Source organism: Grampus griseus (assembly GCF_964374135.1).
Source record: "Grampus griseus genome assembly, chromosome: 6".
Lineage (NCBI taxonomy): Eukaryota > Metazoa > Chordata > Mammalia > Artiodactyla > Delphinidae > Grampus > Grampus griseus.
The window spans coordinates 43,606,837-43,619,390 of NC_139000.1; the positions used below are offsets into that span (position 1 = coordinate 43,606,837).

The 12,554-nt window shown below is 39.4% G+C and overlaps 1 protein-coding gene across 2 annotated transcripts in view; it reads right to left on the minus strand.

Moving 5' to 3' along the window:
- Nucleotides 1-574: 574 nt before the first annotated feature.
- Nucleotides 575-12,554, minus strand: part of PCSK5 (proprotein convertase subtilisin/kexin type 5) — a gene marked incomplete at its 5' end in the record, with an annotated part of 316,630 nt that continues 304,650 nt past the window's right edge. For both annotated transcript variants that reach the window (XM_082655960.1, XM_082655961.1), the window contains 5 exons: nucleotides 575-3,220; nucleotides 6,308-6,423; nucleotides 6,838-6,967; nucleotides 7,399-7,496; nucleotides 11,393-11,477. In XM_082655960.1, coding sequence (XP_082512086.1) covers nucleotides 3,105-3,220; nucleotides 6,308-6,423; nucleotides 6,838-6,967; nucleotides 7,399-7,496; nucleotides 11,393-11,477 — 545 coding nt within the window. In that variant the 3' untranslated portion in view covers nucleotides 575-3,104. The remainder of the gene's footprint in view (nucleotides 3,221-6,307; nucleotides 6,424-6,837; nucleotides 6,968-7,398; nucleotides 7,497-11,392; nucleotides 11,478-12,554) is intronic.

Here is a 12,554-nt window from a genome sequence, read left to right on the forward strand (position 1 = left end):
ACCCTGTGGCATGTACTGGAGATTGATTTTAGAAAAGTCACCTTCTAGGCATCCGGGGATACAGCCAACTTACAATGATACACAGGATATTAGCCCATTGAACAAGGTCATCTTCTATAACAGCTTTCACACCTGCCCCTGCTGCCTGACCTCTTTGTGCCCAGCCCCTTGGTCCCCACCCTTCCATACACCCACTGGCGGGTACGCAGTAGTCCATGCCCTGGGGGAAACTAGGGAAAGGACAGGTCCAGGTGGCCCTTTCACTGGACATGGCATCTGTACAATGCAAAAGCAACCGCACCGAACCTCTGTAGATTTTTTTCACAGTCTGCTTACTAAAAATGGGATTTAACATACATTCATGACCAAACCTAAACTGATCCTTTCTTCTATTGCTGTTACTTTCTCCTTTTTTTCAGTTCCCACCTCTGCTCACCCTTTTTCCCAACTTTATTTAGATGGTTCATTCACCTCACCCTTTCCTCCATATTCAGCATCTATGTGGAAACAGAGAAGTTTCTCATGACCTCACCCTTTCAGAGATGTTTGCACATGGGTACGAACAGATGAAATAAACAGGAACTTAGGTTAATTTAATAGAAAAAATAAAATATGGAATAACATTGATTTTGGCCAGTATCAATTACAACCATTCTACTATATTTTACAAAAAAACAACTGAACATTTTACACATGTACAGTATTTTTCAGTAAAAGTGGATTTGGATTTAACAATGGATCACTAATGAAAAATCAAAAGACAAAAGAAAACAGAAGATAGGACTTTTGTCTCTAGAGGTTAGAGCATTTGTTAAGTCTCCAAACTTTGTACTATCCATTACATATATCTCATTATGAATATATATATTTATACATAATATATAACATTAACTTAAACTTTGAAAGCATTATGTTCTAGTTAATAATATTCTGTAGATAAACGAGGCAGTAACCACTAGTAGTTAAACCAGTATTTCCACAATGTGTGCCTGCATGGTCAGTGAGAAATGGAACACATGTTGGTAGACCCCAATGATTTTGACTGTCAGATTGATAGTTATTTGTCTAAGAACACAGACATCATTTTTATTTTTCCCTTCATAGTAACTTTGTGCCTCATATATTATGGGTGGGTTCAGTTAAATGGATTTCTTTGCAGGCAAATCTGGTTTCACCATCTGCTTGACCTTGCTTTAGGCTCTCACTTGCTTTTGTCCACTTAGAGACTGTGCCTTTAAATGTAAGACTTTACATGCCATACCTGGGACTAACTTGCTTTCTTCGGGTCAGAAGGGCCTGAAGTGTTATGAAGAGGAAAATTACTCAACAAAATCAGTTGATTCCCTAGTTACATATGAATCATTACGTGACTCAGTGTCACTACAGCGCTCTTAAGAGGGTCATTAGACTTTATACTCATTATTTACCTTGGGTTCAATGTTAACTTTGATGTCTAGGAATGCATATTTTCAAGGTAGGCTCTTTACTACCTTGCTGCTTGGATGGGGACCTTAGTTAGCATCCACTTCCCAGGATAACCTATATTGATATCATTCCTCTTCTCATCTGTGAGGCCAGTGACATCTTGGAAGTGAGGCTGTCAGAAGCCTAAAGCTTGCAAGATGGCTGGTCATTCTCAAAGCAAATGAGGTCACCAATGGAGCTTTGATATGAAACATGAAGAAACTTGATATCAGTCTATCCTCTCCTAAACAGAGAAACTCAGAGTTATAAAAAGATCTATCAGGTTTCCTCATTTTTGACCACTGATCCAAACAGTCTTCACATAATTCAGTCTGCTAGATTCCAGGATGTGTTTGGGGAGTCATAGAAAACCAGTGAAGATATTTCCAAGAAAACAGATGATCTCAGTGACATTCAGTGGACAGGTGTATCATAGCATGGTTATAGAGGGACAGAGGAGTGGGAAAAGAACAGAACCAGGAGGGTACAATCATGCTGCCCATATTCCATTTCCAGTTTTATTTTCTTAAAATGACAAGATGAAAAAAACTTCTAATAAGCACCATTGAAAAATGTTGCCCGGCCAACTTGGGCACGAGCTTAAATATTATTTAAATAAATTCCATTTCTTAAAAATACAGGACCTTTTAGAAACTTTTGACTCCAGGAAGAAATTTTCTTCATCATATCCAAAATGCTTCCCACTACAACACATGGAATTTCTGATGGCCTTAAAAAAAAAAATAAAAATGCTATGGGGATAATGGCTGAATAGCACCAAGAGATTGTGCAGGGTTTACAAGTGAACACTCTGGATTTGGGGGGAGCCGGGTCAGTCTCAGCTATTTTGTGAATCTTTGCATTCTGTCCATCACCACTGTGACTATGCAGAGCAATCCCATTCGACCAGCTGTATGTGAAATAACCGAATCTACCATGGAAAAGCCAGTAGCAGCAAGTCTATTGGATGAAACCAGTGGAGCAGACTTATCAAGTGGGCATAATGCCAAAACCAGCACATAATGCATGAAGTAAATTATGTGTGGAAAGTATCAATGGTCAACTGTGAAAAACCAAGACAGACGACACTGAACACAACTCTGCGGGATGTTCTTAATGCCCTTAGGTCCGGTTTTCTGCCATTTCCCCCAACAGTGGACTCAAGCATGAGAAATGATGGATGCCTGAGCTTTCTGTTTCATTTTGATCTATGTCTGCTCTTGTGATGTTTTTGAAAGGTATATTTTTAGGCGTCTCAAAGGGGAAACAAGCAAGTAAATGCAAAAGGAAAAGAAATGGACCTTCAAAAACAGGGCAGGAAGTCAAATCATTACTTTAACGTCAAATTTTGGCATCAAATGCTTTGGTCATACAATACTGTCTCTGTGGTTCTGGCTGTTTAGCACTAAACACCCAGTTATAAAAGGTAGGCTTGTTGTAGGTTTATTTTTTTTTTTTCCATTTATGTTCTGACAAAACAGTTCACCATCTCCCTGCACAAATTTGAGAGAGAGAGAGAAAAAGAGAGCAAGAAAGAGAGAGGTGGCTTGCTTTTTTTTTTTTTGCTTGCTTTTTTCTTTTTAATAATAATATGGAGTAATCTATAAGTCTACAGGAACAAAGAAATCTAGGATGGCAGCTCAGCCTTGGAATGTACAGGTTTTGCAGCAAAGTTGTTGAAGAACCTTCCGTTGGCACAGATTGTTCTTTTTCACTAGCATACAGAAGCCTCCTTCCGCCCAGGACTCTTCCGTTGCTTTTCCAGGAAGTCAGCAAGAGAGAGGGGAAGTTGAGGACGAGAGCAGCATGATGGACACACACGGAAGAAGGTTGTGATTGGCCAGAGAGGCAGATTGGGGGGATTGGAAGAGATCATTCGGGAGCAGTCAACAGGAAGAAATTTGGTCCACCCAAAGTGATTTCAGTCAGCAGCATTGTTTTCAAGGAGAGATATTCCAGTCCAACGGTAAATGTGATTGGTATCCATTTATGAAAGGAAAAAAAAGATTAGAAAAAGAATAAATTAGAAATCAATAATAATATAGGCAAGGAATTTTTCTTTTCGGAGTTACCTAGAGCAGAGCGTATACAGTCATTTATACTATATTTCACTGAATCCAAGACACTGGATTTCAGATGCACCACTACTTTAAGTACTACCAAGAAAAGAATTCATATTAAGTGGTGACACAATAGCCTCTTATCAGAATATTAGTTTTATGCTTATTGAAAGTATTAGTTAAATTTATATAACATGCTGTTTTGTTTCTGGGCTTATGTAATAATTCTTCCTTTGAATATTGAGAAATAGTTTAACTTGTTCAAGCTATTATGAAGTGCAAGTAAATGCAACACAAGTAGGAGCGATCATGTGCCTAACTCAGTTGACTAGACATATCTGTGACTAAGTCACAGGCGATGACAACTATGTCACATCAACCTGTGGATCAAAAGCAGTTGTAAGCTGCCATGAATTATAAGATGCATCTGATTCCAGAGCTGTTAAAATATATTAAAAAAGTATGTCTTAGAATCACTGAAATATGACAGTTGAAAGAAAATAAATAGCACATCCCTGAATGCAACTGCCACATGATTTGAAAAGGCTGGTGAGCCATCAATGATCTCATTCCTTTAACCGACCTGAAAATGGACCCATCACAGATCATGGTTCTTCATTTTCCACTTTGGCCTGCAATCCTGACACTCCACTTTTACCAAAGTGCCACTGGCATAAATTACCCCATGCTTACTGTGGTTTAGGGAAAGCCGTTAAAGCATTGCAAACCTTGAAATGCCCAGTACCAAGTGCTGTGGGTGAAAATTTCAAACGAGCACTGGCTGGTAAGTAAAAGGTGATCCTTACATAGTACCTGGGGTGCTATCCCTCAATCTTCTCACCTCCATGTTGTGTGGTGAGAATTAGCCCTGGCCATGAAAAGTTTGAACACAGAGCCTGAGCAGGTCTGCCCGTCCCGGCCAGATCAATCATACATTAGAAAAGCTATGAAGATGCAGAGTCACCTGTGATCCTCTGTGGATATGAGACCATAAATGATGTTCCTGTGCATGCCATCGCATGCTCAGATCTTTCTGATGTTTGAGATTCCTAACGGGAAGTTGTAGAATAACCATATGAGGTCGACAGCATTATCCTTCTCGTTTTTACAGATGAGGGAAGTGAGGCCCAGAAAAGCTCATAACCTGCCCGAAGTCTGGAGGCTAGGTATGAATGACAGCATTCTGACTCCTGAATCCCCATTCTCCCAACCACAGCACTCTTCTGCCTCTTGTGAAATTTCCAGAAGAGGAACCATTCAAAAGAAGACAAAGATTAAACCCAGGGAAATGATTTTATCAGGGAAAACTGTTCCAAATGCATAGTTTTTTTATTTTCCGATTTTCCTAACAGTCCAAAGATGTTTAGAACAACGGTGGTTCAAAACAATTTCTTTCTACATCATTGAGATGCACGTCTGCATAAAATTTAGGCACAAATTTTAGGGCCCTCTCTGCATGAATTATATCGAGAGTCAAAGTTCACAAAAGGCTGGAGTTGGACTAATTTAAATTCATTCATTTTATAGATGGGGAAACTGAGGCTAGAAAAGGGAGAGAACTTGGTATTTCCCAAATCGTCAGGGGGAATGGTGGCACATTAAAAATACCTGAGAAGATTCTAAAGCTATCAGTGCTCAAACTGTACCCCAAGACCAATTTAAATGAATCTTTGGGGAAGGTCTGGGGTCCTGGCATTTTGATTGAGAACCACTGGTGCAATGAAAAGAAAAACAGACCAACATTAACATTAGAACCAATCTGTAGTTGGTTCTGTCATTAGATAGATGCCTGTCTATCACAGCTTAATGAAAGATTCAGATACCATTTGATTGTTATTTACATATCAAAATTATAAACAATCCAAATAAGAGGAGTGTGGCAATAAACTGTGGCATCTCCACATGATAGAATATTAAGCTGTTATTAAAAATGAAGTTTCTGAAGACTTTGTAAAAACATAGGATAATGTTTATCTAAATGCTTAGTGCAGAAAGCAAGATACAAAACTCCATGTATACAGTATTTTAAAAATCTGATGAAAAGTACATATGCCAAAAGACTGGAAAAAATACAGTAGGTAGCCTTTTCTAGTTAGTGTTTGATGTATGATTCCAACTATATGACATTCTGGAAAAGGCAAATCTATGAAGACAGTAAAAAAATTAGTGGTTTCCAGGGGTTGGGCAGGGGGAGGGAAGGAGGGAGGAACAGGCAGAGCACAGAGGATTTTCAGGGCAGTGAAGGTGTTCTGTATGATAGTACAATGGTGGATACTTTATACATTTGTCCAAACTCATAGAACACCAAGAGTGGACCCTGACGTAAACTATAGACTTCGGTGATAATGATGTGTCAATGTAGGTATCAACTATAACAAACATATCATTCTGGTGAGGGACACTGATAATGGGAGTGTTTGTGTGTGTGTTTGTGTATGTGCGTAGGGTAGTCAGGGGCTATATGAGAACTCTCTGCACTTTCTGCTCAGTTTTGCTGTGAACCCAAAACTCTAAAGTTGTAAAGAACCAAGTTTACTACGTAAAAAAAAATTGACTCGTGCCATCTTGGTTAGTGGATGCCTTAGTTCTTCTTGCAGTTAAAACCACCAACAAACCAAACCCATTGAGGGTAGAAGTTCGAGATGAATGAACGCCAACAAGATATTGGGCGTGTCCTATCTGGGGCACGCTTGAGAGTTTCATTTTCAAGTGGAAATATATTAGACCTTAACGTAGAAAGATCACACTTTGCTCAGAAGATCAAAACGAGCAGTTGTACTCACCGTCCTTGCAGATGGTTCCCATTTGACACATTCCTAAGTCTAAAAGATATCCACTGGGGCAGCTCGTACAGTTCTTGAACCCCGGACCGTTGCATGTCAAACAGCTGGTGTCACATCTAAGGGGACAATGTACAATTTATCATCCTTTTGCACATCAGGCACAGAAGAAGATGTGTTTGCTACCAACCTCTTAATGTCTTAAACTTAATCTTCTCCCTTTGAAGATGCCACAAAAGTCTTTTCTTACAATAACTGCTAGGTTTGACAACATTAAAGAAAGCCTAGCAGGTAGACTATGATTTTAAAGGGGAGAGAGCATGCATTTGAAACAGAAATATTACTTTAGAGGTTTTCAGTTCTTCTGAGGTGAAAAAAAAAAATCAGTTGGGTTAAAGGTTCAGCACAGTGTCCACAGGTAAATGTTTGAACCTTATTTTTCATTAATAATTCTGTTTCATATTATTTATGAAGGCAGTCAAATAAGGAACCCGGTAGCCAAACACTAGGGTTTAAGGGGTGGATCCACTTACTTTTTGCAGGATTTGTATCCATTTTCTGAAGAGTGGTCGAAGTAATGGCTGATACTACAGCTCTGCACGCACCTCCCATCCTCCATGAAGTAGCCCTCTGTGCAGTTAATACACCCACCAGCACCTGCTCCTTAAAAGCAAGACAGATGCCGAAGACAGAAACAAAACCTCAGAAGAGGTTGCATGAGGAGCTGCTTCTTGCATAGTTGGTTAAAATGGCATTAATAGGTTGTAATTTTAATAATTATGATATTTGTGCTTTTCCTTATGTTCTTTGGAAAAAGTAATGCTCCAGTTTTACATTGAACCCATTTGCCAAAAACATCAAATCTCTTTGGAAAGCGAAGGAGGTATCACTGGGAAATTTAAGTTTTCAATGAGCATGGGCTACTAATGTCTGACTTCTGAGAATACATGCATGATTATCAGAAGAGACCCATGCTTCTCCAGCATTTATTTTAAAAATATCAAATGGGTTTGCATGAGTGATGGATAAAGACAGGTAAACAAAAGCCAAACCAGAGCCAGAAGGATAAACAAGAGGACTGGGAGAGAAGGTACCAGCACAGGTGGCGCAGAAGCGGTGGCAGGGTTGGCAGTCTTGGCCGTTGAAGTACCGTCCGTCTTCACAGGCAACGGCACACCGGGATCCCTGCAGGCTGAAGACACAGACACAGACACAGACTGCTGTGAACAGGCAAAGGAGTCATGACTCCCCAACGCCATATGTAACAAATATAGTTCCCCCCAGAGACCAGTGGCTTTGGCAAAGCTTCGAAGCATGGGAAATAGCCCCTGTAGTCTTTTTTTTTTTCTCCTCCCAATGCCTATAATGCTTCTCTGTGCCTAAAATTATGTCTGTAGCATACACACGTGCTGCAAACTTTGGGGACTATTTCTCTTAATTATTAGACTGGCTGACACATTTCTTAACATTTTACAACATGGAGGTTTTTAAAAGTATTTTATTGACCCAAACAATCACCTTAGCTAACAATATGCCTACCAATTCCCTGATATCCAGACCTCCTAGACCTACTATGCCAGCGGTCCCCAACCTTTTTGGCACCAGGGACCAGTTTCGTGGAAGGCAGTTTTTCCATGAGATGGGGGAGAGGGGGAAGTAATGCGAGCACTGGGGAGCGGCAGATGAAGCTTCGCTCTTTGCCTGCCGTTCAACTCCTGCTGTGCGGCCCAGTTCCTAACAGGCCGCGGACTGGTAGCGGTCCGCAGCCCGGGGGTTGGGGACCTCTGTACTACACAATAAACTTAAAAGTAGTTTTGTAACTAAAAATGTAGTAGGAACACATGGTAGAATGAATTACAACAATAAAAGCGCACAACTATTGTTGCCCAACCCCCAGCTCAAACTCCCAGGAATAGCCTTTTTTTGATTTTAAGTGTTTCTGATTTTAGTTCTTCTATTGGTTCCAATCAAAACAACAGAATTCTAATATACTTTTGCCTTTATTGCTTGATTTATTAATTTTAAACTCTAATGAAAAATTTGGCAAAATTATCTACTTATACTGCTGCTTCTCCAAACATCTCGATTTTCCTTAGTTATACTATTATTTAGTCTTTCTAGGTGTTATCTGTGTCATATTTTCTCTAAATAGCACTCTTAGGCGTTACCTAATGAGTTGCTAGAATGTCACATGAGGAATGTGTATTTTTTTCTTCTAATTTTTGTCAGCTATGAGCTTTTTCATAGTCTACAGACTGATTCTTAAAAACAAATGCATAAAATTTACAACATTTAATATACAAATTTTACTCACGGAGTAACTCAATAGAGAGACTGTTACCATAATCCTATGTCACCCAATAGACAATACTAGAAAATGGGTATCTAAGCAACAGGGTCAAATGCTTTCTATTTTCTTATAAAAAATATATTTCTCTATATTGTTCCAATTCACATCTTACTTGACTGTGTTTTGAATATGGATCATACTACTAAAAAGTAACGTTTATTTTTCCCTATGCTCTTTAAAGAAATTTGGAAAGGACAAAACCCAAAGTAATTGAAAAAAGAATCCCGAACAGTCCTGTTCACATTTTAATCCATTTCCTTCTAGTATTTTATGCATAGATATTTTTGTTTGTTTTTAGCCAGTATTTAAAATTTTACAGGTCTCTTGAGGCAAAATGGCCAACCCTAGAAGCCCCTAAGGAAAACGCAGGGAGCCTCAAGGAGACAGAAAGTATATTTCATTCATAGATCTTCTACTGGCCAGAGAGCTGTCATTTAAAAAGCCAGTAAAAGCAAATCCCTTTCCTTTTTGTAGAGCTGTAAAAAGGGGACAGTGCATCAAATGAATCCTTTTGTGGGAGGACACAGGACTACCAAAAAACTTATCAGACTTTTTAAAAAGCTGCTTGTTTTTCTAATAAAGGACATTACTTCTGAGGTTGGCACTTATTCAGCAGGAGACAGAGGCTGCACTGTGTGAGGAGGGAATGCACTAAGTGGGACGTGCAGCAGAGCAGAGTCTCTGTGAATCATGATGCTTTCTAATGGTTCCAAAATACAGGGGTGGCAAGGCTAACGAACCTGGTACCGCGAACTCCTGGGTTCTTTCTGGGATAAGCCAGCCAGGTTAGACCTGTGCCGTCCCACACGCTGTAGCACCCATGGCTCGGAAACACTTGAAATGTGGCTAGTGTGGCCGAGGAACAGAATTTAACATTTTATTTTATTTTTGTTAATTTCATTCTAAATTTTACAAATTGGCACTTGATTCGGTTATTGGCAAACTTCTGGGTAAGTGTGGAACAACTTGGCTATATAAAAATCTACTTCAACTAAATTTTATAAAATCTAAATACAGATCAAGTATTTCTCATAAAAAATTGTCTGAATTGAGATGTGCTTTAGGGGTGAAATACATATCAGATTTCGAAGGCTAGGAACTACAAACAAAAAAGAATATAAAAGATCTCACTAATTATCTTTTATATTGTCTTACATTGATTACATGTTGAAATATTTTGGATATATTTGATTAAATATTTTATTAAAATAAATTTTACCTGTATCTTTTTACTCGTTTTAATGTGGCTACTGACATATTTAAAATAACATATGGTTCTCATACTTCTGTTGGAGAGCACTGGTTAACTTACTCTATCAAATGTTCCCTAAGAAATATAGAGAATAATCTTTTATTTCTCATGGACCAATTCAGTATCAGATATTGGAATAAGTGCTTTGTAAATGTTATCACAGTTAATCCTTATCATAATCCAGCAGCATCGGGGTTATTATCACCTTTTTTTTTTTTTTTTTGTGGCACGCGGGCCTCTCACTGCTGTGGCCTCTCCCGTTGCGGAGCACAGGCTCTGGACGCGCAGGCTCAGCGGCCATGGCCCACGGGCCCAGCCGCTCCGCGGCACGTGGGATCTTCCCGGACCGGGGCACGAACCCGCGTCCCCTGCATCGGCAGGCGGACTCTCAACCACTGTGCCACCAGGGAAGCCCGATCACCATTTTATAGATGAGAAAACCGGAGCTCAAGAGGGGCAAAGTGACTTGGCCAAAATCACAGAGCTGATAAATGGCGGAGAAAGATTTGAGCTCACATTTATCTTCCTTCTTTTCTTTATGCCAATCTGCTCCTTCTACAAAAAGCAGGAGGAGGCCGACCAGACTGACATTTATCAAAACCGAAGTCCTGAGGTTAAAGGTGCTAAGCAAACTGACACTGAATGCATTTATGGGGAAAAAAAGAAAGCCATGGATAATCAATTAATCGAAATAAAAATGATGTTCCACTATTAATTAGTGCAAAGAATTACCTGCCTAAAAACTGCCTGGACCCTGCATATTTCACCTCTGATCAAAGGTGAAAACAGAGGTACTGGTGATTCTTGAAAGGGAAGCAATGGAGCACAGTTCTAGCTCTATGTAATAAACCCAGAGTCCAACTCCTCACTCAGTGTGGGATGATCTGACCTTCTCTAAGGATATCAAGAGAATACCTAGTTCATTTGAGCTGCATGTTATTCTCTCAAAGGATCTATCAACTATCTGGCTTTAGCAACGTGCAAGTCTCATCCATTCAAGGAAAATATTCCTTGGTATTAAATCTATGTGCATATCATAGCATAATGGAACCAGCCTGAGGTGCTGAAGATAAGAGAATGACTGGCTATACGGAGAGAAATAATAAAGATAAGGGAATAGTTTTGACCATCAGAGGAATGAATCATGGGGATTAAATATAATTCATTGGTGTTACCTACACAGTAATCCTTGACTGATGTACTACCGGTCAAAAAGCCTGAAGCAGGCCTCTCAAATGGCCATTTATTTTCTTGTATTTGAGCCATCTTTTCTAAAGGAATTTTATTTGGTTTATAAACCTTCCTTAGCCAAGATGGTATCCATTTTTTCACATGAAATGGTAGAGATAATGCAAATAGCGATCAATGTTTGAATGGGAGTCAAACCAAGGGTAACTTATAAAAGGGTTATATTTACTTTTTTTTTTTAATTTGTACTGAGAAGTCCTTGGGCTGTGTTACTTGATGAAATCCTTCACTCTCTTACCTTGACCCCTCCCTACATTCTGTACAGTTGTCGGATTCAGTACATGTCTTGCAGTTTTCACTGCATTTCCGGCAAAGATTTTTCTCTGTTAAAAAAGAAAAAGTAACAAGGTTATAAGTCAATTTTGGTCAGCTGGATTCCATCAAAGCATATGTTCTAATGTTTGCTAATGTATGCTATAGTACACATGGCCTTGAGTAGGAAACTGTAGGAAAAGCCCCAGACTCAGCATTTGCTACCACTTCTCAGCAAACCAAATACAGGTAGGAACTATATAGCATGGGGTAACACCTTAGTGATATCTACCATTTTATAGACAAGAGAACTACAGCCCACTTAATTCTTAAATAGTTTATTGGTTTTTTTCTTCTTCCCATTCTCTTTCCCAAGCAGGGTTTCCTAACTTCCTACAATGAAAATCTCACTCATGAAGCTGGGGCAATGTCACTACGAAGTGTTGAGAAGCAACACTACCAGCTGAGGGATGGAATGGTAGACCCCATGCTCACAGCTTTAAGGACTACTCTGACGAACTATACTAGAAAAGAGAACTTGCTTTTAAGATTGCAAGGTAAGGGTTGATTATTTCTTGCATCGTTTAGTGTCTTAAACTTTATAGCAGCTGGAGACTTGATACCTTCTCTGAGATGCCAGTGGATTCTAACCTCATGTGTATGTAGACTTGAATGAAGCTTTGTCTATAGGCTTCTCTATCTGCTCTTTATTTAGCTGGTGTTCTTCAGGGTTCCACAGAGAAGCACTGCTTTAATGGATCCCTCTAAGGACCTCCTGGAAGTCCATTTCCTTTCTCAATTCTGAGCCCCTTGGCCTGAAATATGAAGTCCTTTACAATCTATGATCTCCCCCTCATAGTGTCATTGAGACTACTGGACATGGCATAGGCTCTGAAGCCAGAGGACCTAGATTTGTGTTATGCTTTTAGCATCTCCAGTGGGCAAGTTCACAGTCTCTGTTCTCCCATTTGTTAACTAAATATTACAATAATGCGTACCTCTCAGCTTGCCTTGAGGAGTTAATGACATTATTCAAGGGAACTGTAAATATGTTGGCGGTAATTACTGCTAGTCACGATCATACATAATCACTATGTTATATGTAAATGGATTCATTAAAGGAGGAAATTAAAACAAAAGGCAATTGC